This window comes from Mycetomoellerius zeteki, unplaced genomic scaffold, assembly GCF_001594055.1.
Source record: "Mycetomoellerius zeteki isolate Tzet28-1 unplaced genomic scaffold, Tzet1.0 scaffold145, whole genome shotgun sequence".
Taxonomy (NCBI): domain Eukaryota; kingdom Metazoa; phylum Arthropoda; class Insecta; order Hymenoptera; family Formicidae; genus Mycetomoellerius; species Mycetomoellerius zeteki.
This window is the reverse complement of record NW_017256393.1, coordinates 1,147,458-1,170,196: the sequence shown is the minus strand read 5'-3', so window position 1 is coordinate 1,170,196 and position 22,739 is coordinate 1,147,458. Positions and strand designations below refer to the sequence as shown.

Sequence of the window (22,739 nt, the reverse complement as noted above, 5' to 3'; positions counted from 1 at the left end):
TATTTTATTCTATCCGATTGCTTATAAGGTATAGCAATGAATCATGAATAATTTCTTGGATAATTAGATTTTCAAAGAATTAATTGCGATACATATATATTTCAATTAATGTCTTTACCATTCAGCAGATACTTTACTGAGCTGAACGTATTGAGAACACCCATTAATCGGTTTCGTATAAATTAGAATTGCATTGACAATTTCGACGGCTATGGGATTACCAGGAAATAATGAAAGACCATAAAGGATGCCGTTCCTGGGTAGATAGATAGTACTCAGGGAGTCGACCGGGTACCAATCCAGAATTCGATAATGGAATTCCAGGTCACAGCAGATCGCTCTATACGGCCAATACGGAGTTCCGTGTAGCAATATGTGGTTGGTTTAGTGGTCCATCGCGCACGTATAATAACTTTCTAATCTGATACGAAGTACGAGACGCCCGTTGCGCTCCTCGGCGCTTAAGAGATACCAGCCAATGGAATCCACGAAAGTGTATCGCTCTTAGATAAGTCACCCGGCGATGATTAATGCGCCCGTTAATACGACGTCATCCCCTGGCGTGTATTTTCGTAACGTCCGTTGGTGTTGGGTGCAGGGTGTGTACCTCGGAGGCCCCAATTTATTATATCGAATGTCAAAGGCCACGTAAATCTCGCTCATTTTCCTGCATCAATATCTCATCCGACGTATCTCGTAATGATGTATCTCGCAGCAACATCACCTAGATTTAAAAAGTTTCACGTCGTGAATAAATTATTTAATGAAAATTGACTATGCAAAATAAATAACATTATACGGAAAGAACGATTTTACTGAGTATCTAATTTAGCTGTAGATACAGAAATCTGAAAATAGATTTTGTTGGATTATTAAAATAATTTTGTAGGACGTTCAAACTTTTTATTAGAATGTCCTTTCCATATAAATGAATGAAGGGATCCATTTTCGATCAAGACGGATCTTAGTGCCTAATAATAATTTTGTATAAATATTTATAATTTCCAGTTCGAGCAAACTGCATGCCGATTACTTATTTGTCGATCTTAAAACACAGTCCTAGACTGATGCTGAAGTACATAATATTATAAATTAAATTGATAAGCAATTTTAATATTAGCATTTTTAAATAACTTATTAACCATTGAAAATAACATATTGAGAAAAATATCCTCAGCTGAGATTCGAATCTCCTGGATCTCCCGAATTCCGTGCGAAAGTCTTACCAATTTGATCACTGAAACATGTGATGATATTAACAAAATAAATAAAATATAAAAAAAACGGGAGTCAAAGTATTTACACGTCAAAATATATATTAAACAATAAGTAATTAATGTGAGTGATACTTCTCTAAACTGCTTGAAAAAATAACAATCCAAATGAATAATTCATTAAATTATTTTTAGACCACCCACGCATAAAAGTCGATAAGAGTATTTTATCATTATAGCTTTTATAAAATATATATTCTTCATTTGTATTATTCTTTTTTGTTCTTATTTTTTTTACGTATTATTTTCTACTTATATTATCCTTGTTATTTTTATTGTTCTTGCTTTATTCTTATTATTCCTTTTCCGTTTTTTCATCCATAGCCTCCGATCTGGACTGCATCAGAGCCCTATTCAATGAGAAGGAGAAGGAACTCTCGTTGGCCGTAGCAAAGGTCGAGGAGCTGACGCGGCAGCTGGAAGAACTCCGAGGTCGTCAGAATGCTCCCGCCGGTAGTGGAAGCGCCGGTAGCATCGGGGGCAGTCTCACGGGTACTACCGGCAATGGACATTTGGTCACCCCGGCCAGTGCCGAACTGGAGAAACTCAGGAGGGAGCTTATGGTAAGTGTCATCGATTACGGTCTCAAGAGAGCTGACCTTGTCTCGCAAAAGCACAGAGCATCACCATTTTTGTCCCATTTTCAATCTACGCTAATTGTGTTCAAACCAATCATATCATATTTACATGTTTATAGGACGACCTAGAATTTGCAAAAAGCAGGTGTACAATGTATTCTAAATGAAATTTAAATCTGATTTTTTCTTGATTGTTATCATACCGAGATATATACTAATAATTTTCCTAATTTATTTTGAAATAGGTTTTTTCACAGCGTAACAGAATGTTATTTATCGTTTAATTATTTAATTTGGGGAAAATTTACCTTAATGAAATGAATAATAAAAATATAGAGTATTAATATTTGAAAAATTTTGTTGATGAATATTGATTTATTTTTATAAATATGTTATTTTATTTTCGTACTGAATATTTATTGAATATTTAGGTAAAATATTTAATTTATTGATGTGTCTTCATTTTTCGTGTATATTATTTTTTTTATATGACAGAAACATTTTTTTTTATAAAAGATATAGTGTATATATTTTATAGTGAAAAATACTCAGATTATTATCTCAGTTTGTTTAAAAAATATGGAGAAACATATTTTTTATAATTTTTAATTATGATACTAATTGTTCATAGTATTGAAACTCGCATGTACCTAAGTACATGTTGATAGTTGATAATGAATTAATCATAGTGACACTTTTATGCGTGCATTTCAAGCGTTATATTATAAGATACGAGGAAAAGTCAGTGAAGAAAAAACCAAATTTATTTCCCCAATTTGTACGCAGTATCGCAACAAGATGAACGAACAACAAAACCAAGTAGTATCCCAACAACGGCAGGCCTTGGCACAACGACAGGCCGAGATGGCGTCGATAGACGCGCGAATAGCTCAACTTCAAAGTCGTCTCCAGCGCAAGAGAGCATTGAATCAACGATTAACGCAAGTGGGTCCTAATGGCGGTGGTGTTAACAACACAGGATTCCCGGACACAAAGCTCGATGGTTTCAACAACAGCGGCAAGTTAAGACCGGCCGGCAATATCGCCGCGATCGAGCCGTATTCACATATACCGAACGACAATGATTTCAATCTAAACAAAAACGACCCCAAGTACCAGACACTGCCATACAACACCAAGTTTACAATGAACTTCAAGGCTATAGAAGACGACGTGAACAAAAATAAAATACAGCATTCAGCGAGCGCCTCCCAGTTGGGACAGCGGCCGACCTTTCAGCAATACGGACATCAAATCGTTCATAGCCAGTCGCAGTCTCATATTCAGGGTAAGTGTTTTACTCGCAATTTAATATTTAAAACATTGAACATCCACATAATTACTTATAATGTTAAAATTATTTGAAATTAAGTTTTTTTTATCGAAAAGATAATCTACCATAAGTGCTTGTAAATTAGTAGCCAACACTATAAATATAGAATTGTTATTTCATCAACAAATAGTAAACATGATTTTAAATGTGGATCTAATTATCGTAAAAAATATTTAGGACAATCTCAATTACTAGGAAGCAATCAACAGCAACAGCATAATCAAAATCTTGGCAACCAACCCACGACAATCCAATCGAGTTGCAACTACAATAACAATAACAACAACAACAATAACAGCAACAATCTCATCTGTAATACTGCGCATAACTTTAGCCCGGACAATTTGTCGCAAGGTCTTCGTCTTCACCAGAGTCACCAGCATCAACAGCAATCGCAGACGCAGCAACAGCAGCATCAAAATGGCAATCTCCAGCAGAAGCAACACAACGTGACCAGCATTAGCGGTGCATCGACGACGTCGAATCTCGTAGGTGTTACCGTTCCGTCAATCATACAAACCACTCAGAACCAACATCGAAATCTGCAGCAGACCGTAGGTGGTCATCAAAAACCGGTGTCGAGCGTAGCACCAAGTTTTTCAGTCAAGTCACAGATCTATCAAACTTCCTCGACCAAGATCCATCCAGTTATGCCGCAGACATTGAGCCTATTGGGTCGCGGACATAACAATGCAGCGCAAAACTACATCGGCAACAATCAGCAGTTAGCGACGACAAATACCCAGCTACAATCTAGCGCCGGGAATCAAGAAGCGAATTATAGACATGGTTATTCCGTTGCCCAACAGCAACAGCAGCAGTATCCAAATCAGACGACGAACATTCACGCGTCTTCTCCGGCGGCCGTATATCAGATCCAGAGTTCGTCCAATCTCGTTGGTCTTCACGGCACCGCCACAACTTTCGGCAATTCTTCCCAGAAGTATAATCAATCGTCACAAGTGTTGAGTTCTAACGATCTCGCGCAAAGCCAGGATCAAATACTGAACAATCAGAAAACTAAATTCGAACCGAGCAAGAATCAGGACAAGTTCGAACATACATTACCGCCTAATAATAAACATGAACAGCAGCAGCAGCAGATTAGATATGATCAGAATCTCACGGGCAAATACGAGATGCAGCAACAGAATAGCAAGCACGATTCAACTGGAAATCAAGCCAAACATGACCAGCATCTGCACAACATTAAATACGAACCTGGTTGTCAGAATTCACAACAGTATGCCAAACATGAGCAGCAGCAGCAACAGCATGAGGGAAGATTGTCGAACAAGTATGATCACAATCCAACATTCAAACACGAATCTTCGAGTGCCAGTCAATATAAATCAGAGTATAAACCTGAGCCGAACAAGTACGAAAGCAGTGGTCAGAACAAATTCGAGATGGTGTCAGCCAAATACGAACCAAATTCCACGACGAAACACGCGGTTGATCATGTAACCAAGTTCGAAATCCCCGCGAAAACGGATAGGTCATTCGAATTCGACAAGACGGCGACGAAGAGCAGCGACAGCGAGAGAAAAAATTTCAATGAGTCGCGAATAGAGGATAAGACGAAACCGGCATTACCGCCGAAACCGAGCAAACCGAATCCGCCACCAAGACTTACTCATCATGAGAAGATCGATGTGTCGTCATCCGAAGGAATCAACGAATGCAAGATGACTAATACAAATATCAATTCAAGGTTCGTATATGCTTCCAATTTTTAAATGATCATCTCGTAAAAAATGAGAAAGAATTAGGTATAAAGATGCATAGTAGATTTCGAGAATTATGATCTTGTGTTATATTCTTATTACATTGATTGTCTCTATTAATAAAGTGATACTATATATATATAAATGATTACTTTGCTTGCGAAATATTTTCACTGTGAAAGGATTTTGGAGGAGAAAAAAAAATTCAAAATTTAAATCGATCATATTTCATTAGACACCTTATACATAAATTAAGAAAGTTAACAATTTTATATATATAAATATATTAAACAGAGATTTCGCGCTTAAAAAATGCTTGTGCGTAATTTATTCTCAAATATTTCATTCAAATATATATCCTGAATATTTTAAAATCTTTATTATTATTTATAATAAAATGTACAAACGGCTTTTATCCGTGTTGTAATTTAAATCCGTTTAAACACTACATTCTCTTCACACCCCTCGTAGAATTACAATATTATCAAGGAATTCATCGAACAGTTCACGCGGACTCGGACTGCGGAATGACAAAACAATTACTGGGTTAATTATAAATGTTAATTAGTTCGCGATCGATTTGGCCAGTGAATCGAAGCCTGTCTCGAATAATAGACACCGAAATAGAATCGCGGCTCCGCGGAGACGACATGGGCCCGCGCTCCTCTTAGTGTTCGCGAGTTCTCCGATCAGTGCACGCCAGTGATACATACGATTAACGTGCCTGCAATTGCCAGGAGATGATTTCGTGCATGATTAGTCACGAATCGATGTTCAATTACGCGGCTGTTAATAACATCTGTCTGTTGGATGGTTGATGTTGATAGACATATCGAGCGACAGCCAGATCAGATACACTCGTGTAATTTCGTGGTAGTTTTTATTTGTGCCCTTTGCGATTTATATGCAGCCGACCGACGATTCGATACAATTATTCAATATTTACAAAATATTGGATGGAATTTCAGCGTTGCAAATTATATTCGGTTTTCCTTTTGTCAGAATCGATAGAGAATTGTAAGTCTTGATCTGGACAATTCGTTATTTATATTTTACCTTCTATCGAATTTTTTATAATACAATATTCAAGCACAATATTCAAATTAATTAATTTTTTAAGATTAATGTACTTAATTTAGACTAGAAATAAAATTATTTAATTTAATTAGCTACAATCTTTCATCGTTCTCAATTCATCCATGTAATCAATAATGTAATAATGATTCATTTAATTATTGATTTTTTTATTTCCAAATTTCGTAGGTCGGATAAGGACGAGGAAATACCGCCGATTCCTACGTCAGAACCGCCTGAATCTCCCACGGAAACACAGCTAGCCAATCATCAGATTATCAAAGCTCGACCGTTAACGCTGAAGAAAGTACCGATATCAGAGCAACCGAAGCTGAGATATGCCAAATCCAATGTTCACGTGTCTATAAATCGCCGAATTGAGATGCCCCCGGCTTTCCTGTTTCCGGAGACAGAAATTCCGGCGGATCTCATGCAGACTGATCAACAACAGCAGCAACAGCAACATCAACAGCAAATTATCGATACTACGGACAGTTGCAAGATTATCAGCGAAGATAATATTGGTGACGGCGAGAGACTGGAGGAAGCGGACATCATCGACGCTCTGAATGTAATCAACATAGAGGACAAGCCGACGAAGATGAAGACCGACTCGGAATTAACCGCGGGAACCGGAGGTGAAATGGAGATAGATGGAAGCAAGATATCGGAAGTAATGAGGAGGAAGAAGGGAAATCTCAAGTCGACAAGCACGGGAGGCAGTGGTGGCAAGGTCAATCTGTCCAGGCGGGTGTCTTTTGACCCACTGGCACTGTTACTCGACGCTAGTCTTGAGGGAGAACTCGAACTCGTAAAGAAAACCGCGAAAGAGGTCGCCAATCCGAGCTCCGCCAATGATGAAGGTATTACTGCTCTGCACAACGCCATATGCGCCGGTCACCTCGAGATTGTCAAATTCCTCGTAGAATTCGGCTGCGACGTCAACGCCCAGGATAGCGATGGATGGTAAATTGAACATTGTAGATTTTTTTCAAAACAACTGCGTGTAAGAAAATAATTTGCTAAATGAAGATGGATAAACAAAATCGTATTCTTCTTAGACTTGATGTCAAATAGCTTTACTTAATAGAATTTTCATTTAAAGTCTATAAAAATATATGATATAATTGAAAATTAAAATATAGTCTTCTGTAAACTCTTAAGAAAAATCTGATCACAAAAAAATTCGTTATTAAAAGATTAAAAGAGATTATATATATTATATATAAAATTTAAAACCTTATTATAATATGTATCGTTCTAAAAAAAAATTATTAGTTCATATGCAGAATATTTCAAATCTGCTATAAACATTTAAATCTAATATTTTTCACGTAGGACGCCGTTACACTGCGCCGCCAGTTGTAACAATTTATCTATGGTGAGATTCTTGGTCGAACATGGTGCTTGCATTTTCGCAACCACCCTTTCAGATCACGAGACCGCCGCAGAAAAATGTGAGGAGGACGAAGAAGGATTCGACGGATGTTCGGAGTATTTGTACAGTCAGTATCATCGGAGCAAAGTTTAAAATCAATTGTAGTACAAAGAATACGTTTGTGAAAAAAACATCTTTTTTGTACACATAGGCGTTCAAGAAAAGTTGGGGATTATGAATAACGGTCAGGTATATGCGGTTTTCGATTACGAGGCGCAACACGCAGACGAACTCTCATTGAAGAACGGCGACTCTGTAGTCGTACTTCGAAAGGGGGATGATAACGAACGGGAATGGTGGTGGAGCAAACTCGGACATAAAGAAGGCTACGTACCTCGGAATTTATTGGGGGTAAGTATAACTGATTATAAGTGACTGATCATAAGTGAGATTAATATAATATTTTTCCAAATTGAGCAAAATATCACGAAATTGCATTTTATAATACATTATATCAAAATACTAATTTTTTTTAAATATTACTTTACACATGAATATCAAAAAACATTGCTGAATATGCTAAAATATATTTTAAATATAAAAATAAATTTCAAAAAATTTTATGTAAGGGAAAATTCCAGATCCACATTTCAAGTATATATAATTGTAAATATTACTTTTCAAGTATAAAAATATATATTAAGAAGTCTCTCTATTATAATACAAAATTCTCTCTCTGCATAGCATTTTGCATTTTTAATATTTTTACTAATTCTAATAACGCGTGTGAGACATAAGAATGTTGCATTATATGTTTCAGTTATATCCCAGAGTGCAGCCAGCGAAAGCGGTTGATTGAAATGTTCGCAGAATATCCGATGATTACGACAGTATTCGACTTGCAGCTTTATCTTGTTAATTGTTATAACACGATATATAGGCACATTAGTAAATATTTAATAACCGCCGATTGCCATCCAAACGGATACGGACGCAAAGCGGGAATCTACCCAATTTTTTAACAAGTGTAGTAATCTTCTAATTACACAGCACGCGTGTCATTTTTCTTGTAGCTTATAAAATGAGATTGCGTAATCGTGGATTTTAATGATTTTAATCGGCTACAATTTGCCATAAATCCGCGAGTCGAATGATCAAACAGATACACGTCACCCGTAATTATTGACAATGTATAATATATGGCAATGCATTTCCTTTTGACTTTTTCTCACGTTTTACATAAGACAGATGTTTTAATACGGATTGCAATTATTGCCGAATATCTATCCGATTTTACATTTGTCAATTTATAGCTGCACAGGCATTCTCAACTCGGCTTTCTGTTTGAAAGTTTAGTTAAGAATCGAGAGACGTGTCACGTCTCTCATTTACACTCGTAAACCATCAAATTATTAGCGATATATTTTTAACGTACATTTATTCGAATATTGTGATTTGTTTTGAAAAAAAGAATTTTATTTTTTTATTATATAGGCTTTTCTGGGATTGACAAAAATGCACGCATAGCTTTAATTCTTGTGAAATTTCGAGATGATTTTTGTTAACGGGTTTTCCGCCCTGTAGTGAGTTAGGTTTTAGATACGCAAATAATGGAATATTGTTCATTGTTTAATGTAAAGTGTATTTTACTTTCATTTTTGTACTTGTACAAAATTTTAATTTAAGCCTTTAGTTTTTAAGATATTGTATGTCCAAATTTGATAAGTGAAAAAATAATCGTGCGCGAATATTTTCCTTATGACTCGAAATTTCACAAATTCTATATGTCCATTTTTTATCGATTTTGGATCATCCTATAATTTATACATGGCTTTACGAGTTTTATCGCTTAATTTGCTTCACCTAAATGCTTGAGTTTAGATGAGGTCAGATTATATTGTTTCATTACTTGCCCAGGATATTTTGATATGTATTGTCGGAGTCTCGCGGATTTTATTCTTTCGATCTCCGATCTTTTTTTTAAAGTTGTTCCTAAACGACGCGTAACATAATCTTGCCGGTACGCACGATGAACGATACGAGGTAGCGTTTCAAACGATGATGTGCAATTATATGAAAAAACGTAAATAGGGTACTCTAAAGAAATATCGATGATACGTTTCGATTGCGCCCAACCGATATTACTGTTCGATATACACACGCGCGCGCGCGCGCGCGTGTGTGTGTGCGTGCGTGCGTGCGTGTGCGTGTGTGTGGGTATGTGTATGTGTATATATAAAATGCCTGATTTGTCATGTAATACTTAGATGGGCATATACAAGATAATCATCTCTCGATTGAATAGATCACTGTCAGGAATTTTCTAAGCATCGCTATTATGCTCTTGTAATAGATATGTACAGGTGTATTATATATGCGAACGCGAGTCGCTTAGAGGATTTCTGATTGTTTGTCAAGTGACATGTGTGCCTTTCGAAAGTAATAATGGATAGATTATGTAAGAAAATACGATATATTATGACGAATAAATTGTTTTTAATAAAAAAAATACGATTTTTGTGTTAGTCCATTCCCTATCTGATGATTTATAATAAATACTATAGTTAAAATTATACTATAAATACAAATAAACGCTAATTACAATTGCATTGGTCGTATAAAAATACTCTCATAAGATATAAAAATATTATTCAGCGATACAATGATTTCGATACCTTTAAATATATTATGTTTTAATAAATAGAGAAAGATTGCTATACAATACAAGTGAGACACAGAACAGTGCTTGATTGCTTAACATAAAAGCCTCGTTTACAATAATCGCACAGGCTATGTCGCATGTCGCGAGTAGTAGCATCGCAGGAAAATTTGTCGCATGTCGCAAGAGTGTCGCTAAATAAGCGTCTTCAACAGTCGCAAAGATTGTTCGCACGCAATTCGACCACAAATTCTAAACGCCAACTTGCTGTATTGTGATTGGCTGAGCTCATGCGACACGCTTGTCGCAATCGCAGAAAATTAAAGTTGGTTCAACCCCGTATGACGAGAGCTCTTGCGACTGTGACAATCATGCGACTAGATGCGACACTTCTGCGACATTTCATACGATATGCGACACAGCCTGTGCGACTATTATAGATGAGGCTAAAAACATGTCTTTGATTCTATATACATTAAATTATACATTTTTGTTTCAGTGAACTTATTTCATACAAAAGAGAGAAATATATAATTTATATAAAAGAGAGGTAAAAGTACAGGCAAAAATGCACATAAGAATAATTTGTAACAAAATTATGATGCCATTTATGCAAATCATCCAGACAAAATCTAATTCTAAATAAGTTATTTTTTCTTATTTACACTTTTACAAATATACCAATTAACAAAACTATCCTTTTAAATGGAAAGATTGATCTTTCTACTTTTGTATGGAGCATCAATTATTTCTTTAGCAGCAATTTCTCGCGCTTCTTTATTACTCTCAATACTACTTGTACTCTCAATAAATGTTTTTAGAAAATTTAATTTGTACTTATTTTCTGTACTCTTAAATTGTAACAATTATTGATAAGTTAATAATTTTTTTTTCATCTATGGGTTAATATAAATTATTTATAGATTTTAAATAAAAATGGTTTAAAGAAAGTATCGAAACAAATTCAATTTGTTTTGTATCATCCAACGTCGAAAAAGTGAATAATATATATCAGCATATTTTTCATATATATTATCCACATATCAATGTGCGCATAAACGCAGTCGTTGACTGGATAAATATGTAAATATAAAACACATATTTGTTTTACGTCGATATATATACATATACAGGATAATTCAAAATATTTAATGTTATATGTATAAAAACAAAATCTTCCATTTTTCATTTTTAAAATCATGTCTACAACTTCACTGGTCATTTCTATCACCGGTTAATACTGGTTAATTCTATCTCAAATATCATCCTGTATACAGATACATGTCAATATTAGGCTATCACACATAGAAAATATTTAAATAGAATTATTATGTGTGTGATCTCGTAAAAAAAAGCCTAGATCTCATTTCCTTTCTTCGCTATTTGTAGGCAAATTTGAAAATCTTCACATTCCGCAGCTATAGTTTTGAGACTGAAAATAATTAATTAGTAATTAATGCTAAAAAATTATCAATTTTTTAATTCTGCGTCAAGTCTGATACAACGTTTCTTTATATTATCTGCAATCTGTAAGAAATAATAGAAAAAAAAGAGAGAAATTGCTCTTTTATTTTACATACCTTTCAATGTAAATGTTTAGAGCCGATGTTTCAAAATTCCCTCTTCTTATAGCTTCAGTACAAAACTGCGATAGATTCTTGAAGCATTTCCGTGTGATGTTATGAGAACCCTGATTTTTCCATTCTGGTAATTCCCTAGTAATTTTCCATGCTTCTAGTGCATAGCGCATTAACGAAATCCAATGCTGAGACTCTTGCAATATTCTTCCTTGATCATTCAGAGTTTTCTAAAGAAACAAATTGCAAAAACAGAAAAAAAAATTGTTATTAATGTTTCATAAGTTGAGCAATAGTTGTATAATTAATTGATCAAATTCTTATAAATAAACAAAGGAAGAGAATAAGATCTCACACAAATAAAATAGTCTTATTATCTTAGCTAAATATATATATATATATATATATTGTAATATGTACACGAACCTGAAATACGTCCAAATGTACGTAAGCACAACTGTACGTGGAATCATCAGCCAAATTGGAAACTAATACAAGACTGGCGTAAATATTTTGTCGTAGAACAACTAATTTTTCTATCAGCGGCTGAATATCCGCAATCGGCATATTCTTAGAAAGGACATTACGAAGCTTCTCATTCTCGCGCAGCATACCTTCGTTTTGCGCGTATACCAGTTCCATAATCATTTGCACGAGTTGCTCGTGACTGAGACCACGCAAACCATTTGCCAAATTATCATTGGATCGTACTCTCGACACATTTGCGGCCTCTAATGACATTCGAGAGGGTAATGATGTTTTCTTATTCTCCGGTATAGTGAAACTGGATTGGCGAGTATCAATAAGAGAGAGCCTCTTTCTAGCAGCATCTCTCAATACTGTTTTTGATGTCGATGGACTTTTAACTGGCGTGCGGTCTCTGGAACTCAAACTGATGCCAAAGATTGTCAATCTTCCTCAAAGATGTTATTAGCTTTGTTATGTACGTGCTGACATATTATACCTAAACAAACTGCGTCGCTTGTAGGTGTCAAGATCAGGGGACCAAACTATAGACCTGCGTCGACCTCTCTTTTGAATGACAAGTTCATCGGGACTCTGCGGTGAATTCCAATCATCAGGTAATCTGTTCAGCCAATTCTGCAGTGTGCTTACATCCATGTTATATGTTGCTGAAATACATTTCATAAATTATCAAAATGTCTCAAGCTGTATAATAAATATAGATCTGTTTTTCATTCCTATATTAAAACTTCCTCCCTTTCATCAAATATCAAATACATACATTTTATTTTAAGTTCTAAAAATGTCTTAGCTATATAAAACAGACTGTATACATATATGTCAACATGAATATATGTATGTAACAAATTAAATAAGCAAGATAGGGACATGCATGGTACAAAAAGCAAGGTGTAGCATTCTCGATAATGTGCAGTCGTTCAATTTCTGAACCAATCAGCACGCGACCCTTTTTGCAGGCGCTCACTTTAATCCTCCATGAACTAGGTAGGATGTGACATACCCCAGCAAGAATTTCTATAACTTCTTAAAAAGTACCGCTCATGTATTTTGCCGATTTCATGCAACTGGAGAGTGCATTGTTACCAATCACACTAAATTATAGTATATTTATAATGAAATATAGCATGGGGTATGAGATATCCACATTTGATCCATGTTGATTTTCCACCTGGTTCACGGAGGGTTAAAGTGACATCCGTCGCGTACGTTAGTGCAGTATGGAGTATTTTATTTATGGAGATGTTTGTGACGAAGCTATCAAAATGCTGATAAATACTCATGAGTGTATAAACAGATTCCTACATTCAATTTCATTTTAAGGGGATCCTAAAGCCATCTGTATTACCGGCTAAATCATAATTTTTTTGTATAACAAATACTTTTTTTTCTTTTACAGATTCGAAAATCCTTTTACGTGATTAAAGTATACCCATTAATACATGTGAGGAGGAGTTTATGTTGAGAACAACAAATTTCGAAATTGAAATCTTAAGAAAAATTTTTTATCGTTCTCAGTATAAACTCCACTTTACAAACGCATATTAATGTGTATACTTTAATCTTAGAAAAGGATTTTCGAGAACCTATGAAAGAAAAAAAAGTATTTGTTATACAAAAATTATGATTTAGTCGATAATACAGCGGCTTTAGGATCCCCTTAAGACTATAATATTTTATTGTGGAATAATATTTTGTGTAAAAAGTTGATTTTTATCAGTCATCAGTATTTTTTTTTAAATAAAGATTTATGATTGTACATATTATGATAAATACATATATTATGACAAATATGTATATATTTGCAATATTGTACGTATACTTCCAATTAATATAAAAAAAGATTATGTGTCGCGATTAATGCATGGTTAAGCGGGGAGCACAGACTCTTTCATAACGCATAACACGTAATGCATAAGAAAATGTACCAATCAAAGCTCTCCGTTTCCTTCCTTTCCATGAAATAAAGAATTCTGATTGATTGAATTTCTTATGCATTACATGTTATGCGTTATGCAAAAGTCTGTGCTCCCCGCTTAAGAATCATCGTTTGTGCTCCAATGTTATGTTTAATATTTCACGCGCTTTACAGAAATTTCTCCTTTTTCCCCTACATGATTATACATTTGTAAATATTCGTATCTGCAATAAACCAAAATGGATTGCCTTCTGATTGGTTCAACTGCCAAAGCTGCCACTATTATGCACAATGCTACACATTGCTTTTTATACCATGGGGGCATGCATCCAAAAATTCTAGATAAAACAAAAGAGAAAAATTTATTTAAAGAAAAACAATGATTGTAGGCCAGTATAGTTGATTCTTTAAGTAAGACTTTTAAGTAAGACTAACTTAAGTATAATCCCAAATTGCCATAAATAATCACAGAGCCATATTAGTGTCTTAAGACATTATTTAAAGTTATCTTAAAATAAGAACCAACTATGAATACTGGCCTGTTTTTTAAGAAGTCTGCTTTTTTATTGCTACACTCTGAACCGGTGCAATAAGTTCAGAAAGTGCAGCAAAAAAAAGATCTAACAACAAACTATATGAATACCGGCCGTAGGATTGTTATGGTTCGCGAAAATCCGGCATGCGAGGTTAAGTAGATTTTCGCAACGTCACTCTTACGCAAATTGAGTCTATTGCAAAAAACGCGTTGCACATAGAAAGATACAATTATTTTGCAAAATTAGAGAGAAAAGGCACGACCTGATGACACTCGAGGTATGGAGCGTACCTGATGTCAAATTGGCGGGAATCACCAGCGGACCCTCGAGACGTAACTGTCTCGCGCGCGGAGAAGGGTCCGGAGTTTCTCGCAGCTGCCTCGCCATCGCAGTTCGCGCGGCGATGTCCCCTGACGTTGCCGCGCAAAAATTTTGAGAGTTTCAGTTACGGGACCGCAACAAAACAACTGTCAATAATAAACGTCCACAAGTTGTTAACTGCTGTCAACCGGTGTTATTGTCGTTCACTATTGTTCATTATCACCTGCTATAGTGCTATCAGTGATTACACAACACACAGATATGATTCCTGCACATGAACGCGGAAACGCTTGCCGCGCGACAAAATGTGACGCGGTAGCCAATAAGCTTACAGCTCCTAACATGTTCATTGGTCGCATTTTGCCGCAGCTTTTCCGCGTCCAGTGTGCAGGAACCATTAAGTCGGCCTCGTCTATGTTCTTAAGTCGGTCTCACCTTGCAAAACTTCTAGAAATGATGTAATACTACTTCCGCCGCGCGGCAAAAATAGAATTGAGTTCAACTTTTGTCGTGCGGTGGAAATTATATATCTATTACTTCCGAGCAAGCGAGACGTTGATTGGCTATCGCGCCAACTTCCGCCGCGCAGTAAGCGTTGCCGCGTCTGGTACAGGAGTCATAAGCTATAGGTTATGTGACATATATTATAGCAAAAATGCACCCTAGAGTCATCTAGGCGTAATTCCTGAACGCAGTCCAGTGGTTGGTTACCACCGGATGAGTATAACCTTGTCTTTTTTATGTCATGATCGCATATGCACATTGCACAAAGAAAAAATCAACAAACGGATTTGGATTTTTGGAGCAAAGATTGCAAGAGACTGCTATATTGTGTTTGGTCAGTTTTCATTTGACTTCTTGCACCATCTATTAGATATACGTATGTTTGTTTTATCTCAGTTTTGTAATTGTTTTCTCCGAAGTATCATCGTTTTTATAAGTAGTAATTTTAGTAGTAATAACTGGTAATTTTTAGGTTATGCCCAAGTTTCGGAAATTATCTCAATTGAACAAACGAAGGGAACGAACATTGAATGTACGTCTTCCTCACATAATAAAAGATAAAAATGAAATTGAACAGTTATTTGAGGGTAATTTTCATATAAAATTACCACGACAGTCCAGTAAATCATGTCATGTCATCTTTCCTACCATGAAAGAGAAGATTAAAAATTATAAACTTGCAAAGGATAAAACAATCGATGGAGAGCGAATTGTTATTCAACCATTGCATGAGCTTGTATTTAAAAAAGAAACCAATACAAAAAAAAAGGTTTTTATACCTGAAATTAAACCGGATGTTGAAGTAACAAAAACGTAAGAATCACTTGCTTAAATCACAACTTTATTTCACGAGATTATTAATATTGCATTTTATACTTTTACAGATTATTTATCTCAAATATATCGAGTGGTACAAAATCACATGAAATAAGAGGTGCCCTTCCTGGATGTGTTAGTGTTACTTTATTAAAACATTACAATAAAAATTTTAGGTAAGTACAATTTATTTTTATTAAACAGTATTAAATCTATTTTTATTAAATTTCTAACTTTGCTGTAATGGTGCAATAGTATATATAATATATATATATATACATGTATATATGTATGTATATTTATATTTATAATAATGCATTTATCAATTTGTGTAGGAGCGCAATGGTTAAAATGAGAAATATTCAAATAGCAGCGGAATATCTAATGGAAAAGCACAAATGGCCAATCTTAAATGGTCATAAAATATGTATGAAACGAGATACAAGAGCAAAACATAAAAGAAGACGTCGTACACGTATTCTTAAACTTCATAATGAAAATACAACAGAAAAATGTAAAGCTAGTAAAAGCTTGAATTGTACAGAGGTTAACAACGATGGCAATTAAGAATGTTTAATTAAAACAATTATTAATTAATTATTATAGATATTTTTGCTTAAAATTCAAATCACCTTCAAATTAAACCACAGTCAATTTCTGTTTTATATCTGTTTTGAGACTTGTCGATGGAACAAAATTCAAAAGAAAAATACAATATTTTAACAATAGAGATTATACTGTAGCCTAAAAATAAGCCAAAGATGCTGCAAAATTAATATGTGGTTGTATAACGTAGTATAACATGTTTTTCATTTGTGTACATAGCATTGTTTCTCACAGTTTACATTAAAAAAAAAACCAATTCTTATTCCATAACATTAACCTTCGACCAACAAATGGTAGATCGAGTACAATCACATTTTGATATTATTGAACCTTTTTGCTATCAAGAGATTGATATTTAATTTCATATTTCCTTAAGAAAATCCATGGTAGTATAATTTAAATTACGTATATAGAATTTGTATATAGAATTTGTATATAGATATTGTAACAAGATAATTATAACTTAACTATCTACATTGCAAGCCTTAAAAAGTTTCAATGGCGAGTAATATTTCAACTCTTAAGATATTAATACAACTTTGATTGGCTTATGACATCTTAAGACTGTATTTAAGACGATCTTAAATATCAAAATTTATTATAAATACCGGCCGATATGTCATTCCGACACTACCATGGCATAATGCAAGTAAACCTACATATATGTTCAGAGAGCGCCAATGATCGGTCAAAGTTAAAGTCATTAGATTTATAAAGTTGGTTCTACATTAGTCTTATCGCAGCGTCGCAAGCGTTGCGATCCAATCAACATCAATCTAGTTCGACTCTGATTGGACCACAACGCTTGCGACACGCTTACGACACTGCGATGCGACAATGTAGAACCAGCTTAAGATAAATTTTCACGAGCTGCTCAAACCAGCTGCTTTAGCGACAAAAAGGATCACATGATCAAAATAGACGCTTAATATTTGACTACGTATCCTTTATGTCGCTGAAACAGGATTAACACGGACATAAGAGCTATGGAGTGCATTCAGTACTACAACCGCTCACTGAGCGCTCAGTGAGCTCTTGCATCTGATTGGCATATTTCGTTAGAACTAAAAATATAAACTACGTTTACATGGCCCGATTTACGCCGAAGTTATAACATCGACGTTAAGTCCGTATCAGACTACCGACTCTGCAGGCCGACCCGACTGTCAACTCTGATTGCCGATCAATAACGGACCAATCACAATAAGACTGATTCAATGTGATTGGTCCATTATTGGTCACAATCATCTGATTGGCATATTTCGTTAGAACTAAAAATATAAACTACGTTTACATGGCCCGATTTACGCCGAAGTTATAACATCGACGTTAAGTCCGTATCAGACTACCGACTCTGCAGGCCGACCCGACTGTCAACTCTGATTGCCGATCAATAACGGACCAATCACAATAAGACTGATTCAATGTGATTGGTCCATTATTGGTCACAACCAGAGTTGGCAGTCGGGTCGGCTTGCAGAGTCGATAGTCTGATACGGGCTTTATGGAACTAATCAATCATAGCTATTCTTCTGAAGAATGGAATGACTGTGATTGGCCAATTTCGTATGTTATAAAGCCTTGTGTCCACGATGCTAGAAATTGGTCCGAGATCTCGGAGAGAGAAAGAATTAACCAATCACATTTAAACAATTTAGTCACATGATCAATGCGATTGGTCAATTCTTTCTTCATCCGAGATCTCGGACGGATTTCTAGCATCGTGGACACTGGGCTTAACTTCGGCCTAAATCGAACCGTGTAAACGTAGTCATAAACCAAACAGATTCAAGAGCTCACTGAGCGCTCACTGAGTGAACGATCGTAGTACTGAATACACCCATGGTAGGAGCATATTGAACCATGCGACCACATGCGACTCGAACAAACCTACAGTGACCTACAGTTATTTCTGCTTGTCTCGAATTATTCGAGATATCGTATCGTATTATAGTATATCGATATTGTTCATGAGCGAAAGCGAATGATTCTTTCCGACAACAGGCACGCGTTGAAATCGTCAAGTAGGTTGAGTTTCCTACAATATCCGTTTTAATCCTATTTATTTATAAAAATTATAAGAAAGCAAAAAGTTGATCAAAATCTATAAGTTATCCAAATTAAGTATATTTCATTATATTCAGTTTTTATATGTTGTTACGTGGAGTATTTGCGAATTGTACACGTCTCATTCTCGTATGATTTTCTTCAATAAAAACTCGTTTTTTAGTGTTATTCATAATTGTAGCTATGCAAACTGTAATTTTGAAACATAACTTAATAATAATAAAGCAGCTGTATTAGCCTATATCTGTACTTTGTTATTGCTATACATAACCTTAAAGAGAGTATACCTTTCAATGTGTCTTGTTTTTAAACTATAACATTTATTATACTAATATGTATTAAACCGTTTATTATTGTTCCACAGAATGTTGATGCCAAAAAAAAATCGTGTAGCTATCTATGAGTACCTTTTCAAGGAGGGAGTCATGGTAGCGAAGAAGGATTATCATGCATCGAAACATCCAGAATTAGAAAATATTCCTAATCTTCAAGTCATTAAGGCTATGCAGGTAAAAATTTTTGCTATTTCCTTTTCATTGCACAAAAAGAATAAAATTCTGTTGCATTGTAAACTATTATTAGTTCATGCATTAATATAAATTAAAGTTTCCAGTGTATGTATATGTGTGTATATACTTACCTATCTTTCTTTTTAGTCTTTAAAGTCTAGAGGATACGTCAAAGAACAGTTTGCATGGCGACATTTCTATTGGTATCTGACAAACGATGGTATTGAATATCTGCGTGGATACTTACATTTACCACCTGAAATTGTACCCTCCACCCTTAAGAAACAACCGAGATCCGAAACTACAAGACCAAGACCTGCCGCAACTAGGAGCGAAGGCTCAAGACCAACAGAAGATCGTGCGGGATATAGACGAGGACCAGGTGGTCCTCCAAGTGCCGGTGACAAAAAGGCCGATGTTGGCGCAGGTACTGGCGATCTCGAGTTCCGCGGTGGTTTCGGCCGTGGAAAAGCTCTTCAGTAATTTTTTTTTAATATAAAATAAATATGCTTTAAAAAACAAAACTGATGTTATTTTTATCTTAACATTTAATACATGTGACACTTTCATCAATGTATTTCTAATATATAGTATGCATTGAAGAAAAAGAAACAAATTTACTTGATTGGGAATTTCTTTATTACTCATAATATATTTATAAACTTACAGCTCTTATATTTATTTTTTTGTAAAGTTTCTCAGTTTAAATTTTACAATTTATATTTGGAAGCGATGTAGGTATGATTACAAAGAATAATATTGTGGAAAAGTTGAACATATTTTTAATGCTAATTTGTTTTAACGAACGGATAAATCTATCTTGTCTAGTCGAGGTTTCCCAATCAGTCATCAGATTCTTTATTTGTGCTTATATATCAAGGAATATAGATATAATTTTTGTATAGTTGCAAAGGTTCCTGGTCAAGCTTTCACTCGAATCTGAATTTAAAAAAATGTGTCTAAGACTACTGTAGCTTTTGCAACCTTGCTAAAGGAATTCCTTGGTTTATGTCAAAATGTTATATAAGCTTACACGATATAAGCTTATACAAGATAGATGCAGGAAGATAATTGACCTTCATATATTACTTCAGAGACATCAAATATAAAAGATTTACCGACATGACTTAATGTTTTAGTTCAATTTTTATCTATATTTATAAACTATTATATGGATAATTTTTGGTTACTATGATTACCCATATTATTTACATTGATAACACTACTTATGCTAAATTGGATAATTATATTAACATTTGTGGATAGCAAGTAAATTTACAATCATAAATTACAGCACAGAACTTGTATCTCACTTAAATCTTTTTATGAGACATATGAATTAAAAAATAAATACAATTTACACTTCTGACAACATAAAACCAAACTAGCAACATGAAAGACATGTTTCACATTGAATTTTAGTTCTGCATGCTATATTTTAGTTAGGGCAGATTTGACAAGTATTCATTTGAGAAATTTTAATTTCAATAACACTCGCTTGGCTAAATTTTATAATATTTGCGCTACATTATTTCGATTTTTATTATTTTAAATCAATCGACATTTTCTAATTAGTTCCATGTAGATAAACAACTTGCTAGATTTTCAGATTTTTATTAACTGATAGTATCTTGAATTTCGAGATGCTTCAATTTCCGTACATTGTGTCACTTTGATACCAAGTGCATTGTACATATTGTGTGAATATATAAAATCTTGTTAAGTGTTCGGTTAAAGTATTTAAAAAATTATGTTTATTTTGAATCTGACATCAATCGAATAATCCATTTTATATATTGTTTGATGCAAGTGATTTTAACAAAATAAGAATTGCAACTCTATGTAATTGTTATATGTATTTTTTAATGCATAACGCATAAGGAAGAATATCGGATTCTATTTGGAAAAACATTATTTAGAATCATATTGAAGAGATTGGAATAAAAACTGCCTCTAAAAACTATGGATAAATATAAAAGAATATGCCGTTGCCTGTATAAGCTTCGGTTTTTGTTTTATTCTGTTGTAGCAAGTGTTTTATAATTAATATATGAAATTTGCATCTATTATGTAGTATATATTAACAAAAAAAAGGCTATATAACGCTACAATCTGGAAATTTACTTTACTCCAGTCAACAATTGTGACAAAACTCAAACTATATATGAATCTCATCAAATACATTGTATCACATTTTTGCTTATTTAAAATTTTGAGATTTGAACTCTACATAAATTCAGCATGAAAATGTTCAATAAAACATGACGTTATGGAACATTAGACTAAAATTTTTAATAATTTGAAAAACTAATTTTGCTAAACCTAAACACTAAAGGCATCGCTTTCACAATATGAACAAAACAGATGCTAGCAGAATATGGATTGAAAAGCTACTTTCATTTATTATGTTGGAGTATGGAGAGAAAGAGGAAGAGAATGGCAAAAATTCACTCATGTGCGCACGCAATGGGAAAAACTGACAAGGGGACAATTCTCTAAATATTATTGAGTTAAACAGTTGGCATGATTTTAGCCGTTGTCGCATCTTACTGTGTCACAATTTGTGCTCCAGAGTAGGCAATTGCCTATTCCACTGTAACAAATGAGGAAGACAGCAGCGAGGAACACAAGACTGCAGATGGTGCAGGGTTTGCGCTCCAGGAAGAACCCAATCAGATAAAGTGCCATGAACATGACATGGGTTTGCAGCAGTGCTGGGTTCACAGGTTTTGGTATCAGTAGCACCGGGATCAGCCACTGTAGGCAGTACATTTTCTCTGGATTGTGTGGGATGGTAAGAATTGCGTTCGTCAGAGTTTCGTGAAGTCTCTTTCACTGTCGTCTACGACAGGACCTTCAAGAAGTAACAACATTAACATTAGAGTGATATTCGATACCTGATAACCTGAATATCCGTCGGCATAGAAAACATTATTAACCTCATTTGGAAGCATCGTCACTCGCATGTGAGTCATCATCATTCCTTAACATCGAACATACATTTTTCGTCGTTTATTTATACGACCAGCCGATCACAGATCACAGCCAAAATATCGACAATTTTGCACAATTACAAAACTACTTGACAAGCACGGATTAAACTATACGCACATGTGACGTCGTGATCAGCTGCGATTGGCTCAGGTGACAAGTGACGATATCGTGATACGACGTTTGTATCAGTGATATGATAGGGCTGTTTTCTGTAGCTGAATCGATGATTAAGCTTAATCGATGATTAACCGTCAACCGCAATTGATCAATTCTACTAAACAGCAAACGCGATTGGTCAGTTAACGGCCGATTAAGTTAACTGCGTTGGTGAAACTGGCTCTATGGCCTTCACAATGGGCGAGTTCAAGACGGCAAAGCGGCTAGG

General features: G+C 34.8%; 4 protein-coding genes across 10 annotated transcripts in view; 2 read left to right on the top strand and 2 right to left on the bottom strand.

The window, feature by feature from the left end:
- The window catches only part of LOC108732050 (Ankyrin-repeat, SH3-domain, and Proline-rich-region containing Protein), an 85,233-nt gene extending 76,439 nt beyond the window's left edge, over positions 1-8,794 (top strand). For 4 of the 6 annotated variants that reach the window (XM_018462664.1, XM_018462666.1, XM_018462662.1 and 1 more), the window contains 7 exons: positions 1,599-1,837; positions 2,639-3,140; positions 3,363-4,899; positions 6,176-6,952; positions 7,325-7,491; positions 7,576-7,775; positions 8,185-8,794. In XM_018462664.1, the coding sequence (XP_018318166.1) occupies positions 1,599-1,837; positions 2,639-3,140; positions 3,363-4,899; positions 6,176-6,952; positions 7,325-7,491; positions 7,576-7,775; positions 8,185-8,223 (3,461 nt within the window). In that variant the 3' untranslated portion in view covers positions 8,224-8,794. The remainder of the gene's footprint in view (positions 1-1,598; positions 1,838-2,638; positions 3,141-3,362; positions 4,900-6,175; positions 6,953-7,324; positions 7,492-7,575; positions 7,776-8,184) is intronic. The other 2 variants (XM_018462667.1, XM_018462663.1) reach the window with 2 other exon arrangements.
- A 2,411-nt stretch (positions 8,795-11,205) lies between these two features.
- Positions 11,206-15,097, bottom strand: LOC108731981 (uncharacterized). The gene is made up of 5 exons (XM_018462556.1): positions 14,828-15,097; positions 12,565-12,733; positions 12,027-12,492; positions 11,604-11,830; positions 11,206-11,455 (listed from the first exon to the last, which is right to left on the bottom strand). The coding sequence occupies exons 1-5, from the start codon at positions 14,922-14,924 to the stop codon at positions 11,380-11,382; spliced, it is 1,035 nt and encodes a 344-aa protein (XP_018318058.1). The 5' UTR covers positions 14,925-15,097; the 3' UTR covers positions 11,206-11,379.
- A 737-nt stretch (positions 15,098-15,834) lies between these two features.
- LOC108731935 (40S ribosomal protein S10) lies at positions 15,835-19,884 on the top strand. Of its 2 annotated transcripts, XM_018462495.1 has the most exons (4): positions 15,835-16,175; positions 16,247-16,354; positions 19,216-19,360; positions 19,508-19,884. In XM_018462495.1, exons 1-4 carry the CDS (start codon positions 15,838-15,840, stop codon positions 19,841-19,843), a joined length of 927 nt encoding a protein of 308 aa, XP_018317997.1. In that variant the 5' UTR covers positions 15,835-15,837; the 3' UTR covers positions 19,844-19,884. The 2 variants fall into 2 exon arrangements, with proteins under 2 accessions (XP_018317997.1, XP_018317996.1); XM_018462494.1 differs by lacking the exons at positions 15,835-16,175; positions 16,247-16,354 and adding an exon at positions 18,712-18,808.
- A 1,340-nt stretch (positions 19,885-21,224) lies between these two features.
- bc10 (BLCAP apoptosis inducing factor bc10) lies at positions 21,225-22,529 on the bottom strand. Its single transcript, XM_018462545.1, has 2 exons — positions 22,300-22,529; positions 21,225-22,214 (listed from the first exon to the last, which is right to left on the bottom strand). The coding sequence occupies exon 2, from the start codon at positions 22,130-22,132 to the stop codon at positions 21,890-21,892; it is 243 nt and encodes an 80-aa protein (XP_018318047.1). The 5' UTR covers positions 22,133-22,214; positions 22,300-22,529; the 3' UTR covers positions 21,225-21,889.
- Between the last annotated feature and the right edge of the window lie 210 nt (positions 22,530-22,739).

What these genes read in the sequence shown, in the direction of transcription:
- LOC108731981 (XM_018462556.1), bottom strand. Translation starts at nt 14,924, where the DNA reads ATGGCGAGGCAGCTGCGAGAAACTCCGGACCCTTCTCCGCGCGCGAGA. An exon ending in TCCCGCCAATTTGACATCAG is followed by an intron (nt 12,734 to 14,827) that starts GTACGCTCCATA and finishes AATGTATTTCAG; the next exon opens with CAACATATAACATGGATGTA. An exon ending in CTAAACATTTACATTGAAAG is followed by an intron (nt 11,456 to 11,603) that starts GTATGTAAAATA and finishes AATTATTTTCAG; the next exon opens with TCTCAAAACTATAGCTGCGG.
- LOC108731935 (XM_018462495.1), top strand. Translation starts at nt 15,838, where the DNA reads ATGCCCAAGTTTCGGAAATTATCTCAATTGAACAAACGAAGGGAACGA. An exon ending in GATGTTGAAGTAACAAAAAC is followed by an intron (nt 16,176 to 16,246) that starts GTAAGAATCACT and finishes ATACTTTTACAG; the next exon opens with ATTATTTATCTCAAATATAT. An exon ending in AAGTCATTAAGGCTATGCAG is followed by an intron (nt 19,361 to 19,507) that starts GTAAAAATTTTT and finishes CTTTCTTTTTAG; the next exon opens with TCTTTAAAGTCTAGAGGATA.
- bc10 (XM_018462545.1), bottom strand. Translation starts at nt 22,132, where the DNA reads ATGTACTGCCTACAGTGGCTGATCCCGGTGCTACTGATACCAAAACCT.